We start from the raw sequence: 6,426 nt of genomic DNA, 5'->3' as shown, positions 1-6,426 counted from the left end.
TTTTTAGATACAACTAAGTAAAGTGCATCTAAAAAAAATGTTTAAAATTTTAAAAATATTCACTAAAAATAAAAAAAATCAAAAAATTTATTTCAAAAAATTTATAAGTTTTTCAAATAAATTTCTCTCTCATACACATCAAATCAATCACTTTTTTCAAAACTCTCTCTCAAAATAATTTTTTAAAACATCTTTTGAAAAAAACCAAACCAAACAAATTTTCGTACTTTTTATTTCAAAACATGTTTCTCAAATATAAACCAAACAAGCCCATTGATTTTTCTTGTTTTTATTATTGTTGTTTTTTAATTTTTATGGTTACCGAATGCGGCCAATAATTTTCCTTTTTTGACTGACCGATCAAACCAAATTTCGCACCCGCGAGTCTCCAAGTGCGCCCGCCACGTAGCGTAGCACAAAGCTTTGACGTGTAAAAATGTGACTACCGAGTACGAAGTGATGTTTGAGGACGAGGAGAGATGAGAGAGAAAATCTGAACTGATAGAACCAGACCAGCGAGAGGGCTGTACGGACTTATTTTTATTTTTTTTCCCAGGAAAACAAGCAAGAAAGAAAGAGAAAACGAAAATTAAACCCTATACAAAAATCTCTGTACCAAAAATGGTGAAGACAATCGTGAATTCGTAACCCGATCAGCTTGCTCTGATTATGTATATTCACATTTTTTATCACTGATCTTTAGCTTGGCATTTGACCCTAATCAATCGACTCCTTTGACCTTGCGATGACTTCAAATATCTGACCTAAATCTTTTACTATATCACATGCATATACAGATGTTATGTGGTGTTGATGATGACTGAGGGAGGTGCAATTCACGTGGACTGGATCTGAAACCCTAAAACAATCGCCATGGAACTGGACAAACATCGATGCATCAGTCCAAGGTAACTGCTTCGTGATCCTGATCAAAAATCGCCAGATCTGTATCGCTAACACCTTGGTTTTCCAGTGTTTTCCAGACTTTCTGTTGTATTTGGGACTTTTGAAAATATTTGTTTTTGACCTCGACGACAGACGATTTAGGGTTTATCTGGACCATATTACTGTTGATCCTAATCTCATTTATTGGCTGCTGGAATGAAAAAATTAAATTAAATCTTTGACTTGTAATTTTTCTGATGAACTTTGATTGGAAATTTGGGACTATTTTGAGTTTCTGTTGATTTTTGAGGTATTTGAAGCAATCACATAGTGGATCATTGTAAGAGGAGGTTATTTCCAGCTTGCTAGTTGTCCAGTATCATCATATACATTATGCATGCGAGGCATCGCAATCCTGGAAATGGATACAGGTCTAGTTCTATGGGAATGGGTGGTGTACCTGCATCCTCTCGAATTTCACCGGAAAGTTCAATGAGAGGTCATGGGATGTATAATTCAGAGTACCGGAGCTATAATCGTGGTTTTGGGCGTGGTCGTCCAAAACCATTCCAAGCAGTGCAGCCTCCACCACCACCTAGAACAGATATTTTTATGGAGGCTGGTCGTCTAGCAACTGAATATTTGGTTTCTAAGGGTTTGCTGCCCCCAAATGTACTTTCAGGGAAGTGGCAAAATGGCAGTTTGAAGAACCAGGTAGGGGATTTTCAGGGTTTTAGGCAGCAAGGAGATAGTTTGCATCTTCCTCAAGAGGGCCGAACTTCAGCTCTTGCTCGTTTGGGGAATGCTGCTGATGCAGGGTTGGGTAGGAGAAGGTTTGCTGATGAATATAATCCAACTGGGCCTAGAAATAATATGCAAGTTAGGAGGAGGATGGGATCCTTCAAAAATTATGGCTCAAATTCAGATTGGGGAAGAGAGATGGGAAGGAGTCTGTCATATTCTGATAAAGCTAGGGCTTGCCCAGATATGGAAGATAATGATTCTTTTTCTGGATATCAGGAAGATAAACAAGTTGGTAATGATGTTGTTAGTGGGGGGCAAAGGTCCTGCTCGAGTGAATTAGCACCTAAAAGTGATGGTGCTGGTGATTCGGAGTCAGTTTTGGAGAAATCCCAGTTCCAGGACGACACAAGTACAAATACAAGTCCTAATATTGAGAAAGATCTTTTACCTGAAACTGAAGTGGAACCCACTAAGAGGTCAGATGATACGAAACTCCTGAAGGAGGAGACTGTTGGGCTGCAGGATGGCACTAGTAATGATCAGGTTGAGAAACAAAGTGACACGGAGAATGCACGCATTCAGCATTGTGCAATGGAGGTTGATTCCATAAACAAGAATGGTGGTGATTTGTTAAGTCTATGCAGATTTGCCAAAGTGCCTACCAAAACACGTTCTTCATTAACGACCAGGGGTTCAAAGGCTGTTCCAAATACCGAAGAGGAAAAAAATCAGGATATGGGACAAGCGGACAAAAATTGTGAGTTGGAACCTACAGTGGGATCTGAAGTCCTTGTTAAAGATGTTTCAGTTGATGGCTCCTCAGTTGATGCATCATCCAATCAAATTCAAAGTTCAAAATGCCTGGATTCTGATATTCCAAAGGAGACACCTGTTATGTCTGCAGAGGATGTGGGAGAATTGGGTCCCATGTACACTGAGCAAGGAAAATGCGTGAGGTCTCAATCTTTCCCAGATATATCTTTCATGAATGAGCAAGAATCAAGTGAAGGACCTCCTGGGTTTGGAAGGTGCAGCTCCATGATTATGGAGAGAGGTGAGAAACGAGCTGCACAACACGGTGATAGCAGGGACAGATTGAAGAAACCTAGAGAATGGGTCCCCTCGTTAGTTACCCAGACTGATGATTTCTTCCACCTTTCTCATTTGAGGGGAAAGCAGCCAATTTCACAAGAAGGAAGGAGATCACCTTGTGAGGAAGCAATCTTGACCATGGACCAAGAGAGGCCCACGAATATGTCTCAGTTTCAGAGACGTGGTGCTGGACCATGCATTGAGTACGCGGAAGAGAAGCAATTTTTTCCGGGTTCGTTTAAGATTTGTGACCTTAATCTTGTGGAGGCTTCTGAAGTGAATGAGAACCCTGATCCTGATTCAATTCTTATTTTTCCATCTATTCCAGAAATCAAAAAAGAAGCAACACCAGTAGATGTTGATTTGTCCATAAGTAATAACTGCAATATATCTGGTAAATACGGTAGATGTGGTGCTGATGGCAAAGAGATTGAGGTGATTGATTTGGAAAATGATTCTGTACAAGAAGACAAGGCCTTCAATAATTCAGAGAGGAAGTATGTTTCTCTTTTTATATCCTTTCCACAATAGTTCATCTGAAGTTATATCTGGCAGTAAAACCAGCTGCATGTTTCAGTTGAAGTTTGATTAGTTTATTCTTTCTTTCTAAGTGCTTAATTGTGCGTCTATTGCATGAGTTCTCTTCTAAATTTGGAAATGTTCAATTATACAGGGCAGAAACTGTATTTACAGGCTTGGAGAACTTTCCTAATCATGCATGTGCAAATGACATTTCTGACGTTCAGGATGGTTATGGGCTTATGTTTTCAGACTTGCTTGGACCTGATATCTCCAATTGTTCTTCGGTTCCAGCAGGCATTAATTCTCTGCACAATGAGATGGCCCTTCATGACGGAGAGGTACCATCTCTAACTACTGGCAACTGGTTATTGCTCAAATCTTTTCCATGTGCTTACTTGGTTGCTCAGTGGTCATTTGATTTGATCTTTATGGATATATTTAGATCATTGGATGTGTAATTCTTCACACTAATATTGGTTTATATATGTGTTCACTGGAAAGGTTCAAGTTATTACATATAGTCTTTATATATATGTATCTTAAAGTTTCTTAATACATTTCTCATCTACGTTAAATAACTAATTTTGAATTGATCATTACAGGATATACTCGGTGATGATGAATCAATTTATATGTCCCTGGGGGAAATACCAATTAGTATGCCAGAAATTTAATTCAACGGTATTTTTTTATCTTCTTCTTTAAATCTATAGTTTGTTGTTGATCTTCCAAAGGTGGTGTTTGGAAAATATCACTGGCTCTAATGTTGTTGATTACAGTTTAACAAACATTCAGGAACTAAACAATATGAAACATTAAAAAGAATTGCATTCGGAATGTAGTATACCCTAACAAGGAATGATAATTAAGTGAGAAAAACAGTAAAATTCATATGCAAGGAAGCACACTATGTGCATGGGCAAGGGCCACACCAAACAAGGACAATGATACAAATAGGGAATAGTAATATCATGCCTATAATTACTTCAAAACAAATGTTCTTTCAGAATTAATTGCAACTATTTACATTTTGAAGATAAGGACTGTTTGATCCTGCTATATTTATTGTTGGAGGAGCAACTGAGTCTTTCATCTCACAGTTTAATTTCCAACTAAGACATCTTGGGAAATATACTTTCACAATACTGCTTTTCACGCTAAGGAGCTTATTGCATGGTGTTTTCCTTTCTACAATGTTTAGTGGGAGAAAAGAAATATTCTTTCCACATTGAATCATGTCCCAGTACATTAATACCATTGAACATGGGATTCCATGTGATTAAATTTTCAGAATCAATTGATTCCTTGTGGGGATTGTTAAACATAGACAAAGATTGTTGTGTGCAAGGATTAGAAGTTTAGCAGAAAGGAGATTTTGAACTTTGGGTAGCAAGCAGGAAATAATCTTGAAAGAAACATTAGGTCCCACATGAGTGCTGGGTCTGGTGGTTGTATGCATGAAAAATAAGATGGTTAAAAGCATGGTTGGAGGCACTTACCTTGAATTGTGATCGAGTTTTGGCTAAATCCCTGTTGGGGCACTTTCTTTAGCTTCAGTCCTACAGTTTTTCAGTTACTTTGCAAATGTGATTTATCTTATTGCATATTCAAGTGCCAATACATAATGCATTTGTAATGTAGCCCAGGGATGTTGACTTTTCCAATTCATCAAATTATACTTAATAATTTTTGAACCTGCATGTTGTCTACTTCTCTGGGATAGTAGTTGTATAAACAAATATGAGTTTGCTCAGTTAAAGATACAATTTTTTTGTTACATCCTCTATCATTTGTTTTTGTTTTACTTTACTAAGTGTTTTGAGATGGCATTGTTGTAGGCTTCTTGTGGGTCTGGGAGCAGCCAGGACAGGAATATGAGAAGCCCTTTTGAATCACTATATATCCAGCCATCCTTCAAATCTATTAGTTGGTATGCTTAGTATTAGTAATTATGGTGTCTCAGCTCCAATCTCTAGCTCTATCTTAGTAAAACTCTTTTTTTTTTTTTTTATTATTATTATTTTTTTTTGTTGATTTAGCTTATAATGGATTCTTGAAAACATGCTTTACCAGTAGGTGTTGTTAATGCTCTCGTTGTTTCTCATCATCGTTTGAGAAATTCATGAATGATAAGAGGAATGTTGCTTTTATGAATATGCATAAATAAAATGCTGGTAACAAATGATAAAAATAAAGTGTAGCAAATTCATAGAACGATAGATCTGCACTGCAATTGCAGGGAACGTACGCATGTGTAAAATCAATTCTTCCTTTTCAAATCATATGACGAGATGTATGCCTTGCTACAAATTGTAATTTCCTGCTGATATTGAGTTTAGATGAGTGCCAGTTAATGCTGTCTGTATGATTCTGTTACTGCTACTTCTAATAGCATTGCGTCATTCCAAATGTTTGAAAAATGGGTGGAAACATTAGAGAACCATAAAATAATAAAATCTCCTGCCTTCATGATCCCTAAATTCTTTTAGCCACTAGAAATTTTCATGCATCTGCTTGTCATCCAATTTTTGTTTCCGCACCTTCACTTTGTCTTTTAAGAGTAAATATTAGTTATAACGGTGAAACTACATGATAATATTACCAACCGCTATATAGTTGGATAGTGTCAAATAATCTCATTTGTAGTATTTTATTGGCCGATGATACCATGAGGATGGTGTCACCGTTGCACTCCATATTTGTTTGTGTCTTTTTAGACATGTTTGCTAAATCATTTGCACCTAATCAGAGAGATTCTCAGTGTGCGGTGAAATGCAATGCTGCTTTTTATGTTGTCTTGAGATGGTTGGTGCGTCTATTATGCTCTTCCTTTTATCCATACCTACTATTCAAAGTTTTTTTTGTTTTGTTTTTGGGCCATCCATCCCACAAGTTTTCAAGACCTTGACTGTTTTTTACTATTCAACAAAATCTTTAAATGGAAGGAATCAGTGAATTTGGTTATACCTTTTGAAAGTCATTTTATTGCTTTTAACAGCAAAACTTTGCTTTTTTTGTGTGAAAGAAGAGAATATTTTTGAAAATACCAATTATAAAGTAGCTTAATTTTTATTGAAATTTGAATTTCCAGTGAAAAACCAATGAGCTATTTTTTGCTCAAATATTGTTAGGTTGAACGAGCTGTCTTACAATCCATTATGTGTGTGTGTCATTTTAGTCGCA

General features: G+C 36.7%; 1 protein-coding gene across 2 annotated transcripts; it reads left to right on the top strand.

The window, feature by feature from the left end:
* The first annotated feature begins 403 nt into the window (after positions 1-403).
* Positions 404-5,438, top strand: LOC114314752 (uncharacterized protein At4g26450). Of its 2 annotated transcripts, XM_028261218.2 has the most exons (5): positions 427-2,953; positions 3,050-3,218; positions 3,395-3,581; positions 3,846-3,924; positions 5,082-5,438. In XM_028261218.2, the coding sequence occupies exons 1-4, from the start codon at positions 1,279-1,281 to the stop codon at positions 3,915-3,917; spliced, it is 2,103 nt and encodes a 700-aa protein (XP_028117019.2). In that variant the 5' UTR covers positions 427-1,278; the 3' UTR covers positions 3,918-3,924; positions 5,082-5,438. The 2 variants fall into 2 exon arrangements, with proteins under 2 accessions (XP_028117018.2, XP_028117019.2); XM_028261217.2 differs by having other exon boundaries at positions 404-3,218.
* The last annotated feature ends 988 nt before the right edge of the window (positions 5,439-6,426 follow it).

The sequence above is a fragment of the Camellia sinensis genome, chromosome 8 (assembly GCF_055761805.1).
Source record: "Camellia sinensis isolate YWXY chromosome 8, ASM5576180v1, whole genome shotgun sequence".
Lineage (NCBI taxonomy): Eukaryota > Viridiplantae > Streptophyta > Magnoliopsida > Ericales > Theaceae > Camellia > Camellia sinensis.
Note: the sequence above shows the minus strand (reverse complement) of the source record. Positions and strands in the feature narration are given on the sequence as shown.

What these genes read in the sequence shown, in the direction of transcription:
- LOC114314752 (XM_028261217.2), top strand. Translation starts at nt 1,279, where the DNA reads ATGCATGCGAGGCATCGCAATCCTGGAAATGGATACAGGTCTAGTTCT. An exon ending in TTCAATAATTCAGAGAGGAA is followed by an intron (nt 3,219 to 3,394) that starts GTATGTTTCTCT and finishes TCAATTATACAG; the next exon opens with GGCAGAAACTGTATTTACAG. An exon ending in TGGCCCTTCATGACGGAGAG is followed by an intron (nt 3,582 to 3,845) that starts GTACCATCTCTA and finishes TGATCATTACAG; the next exon opens with GATATACTCGGTGATGATGA.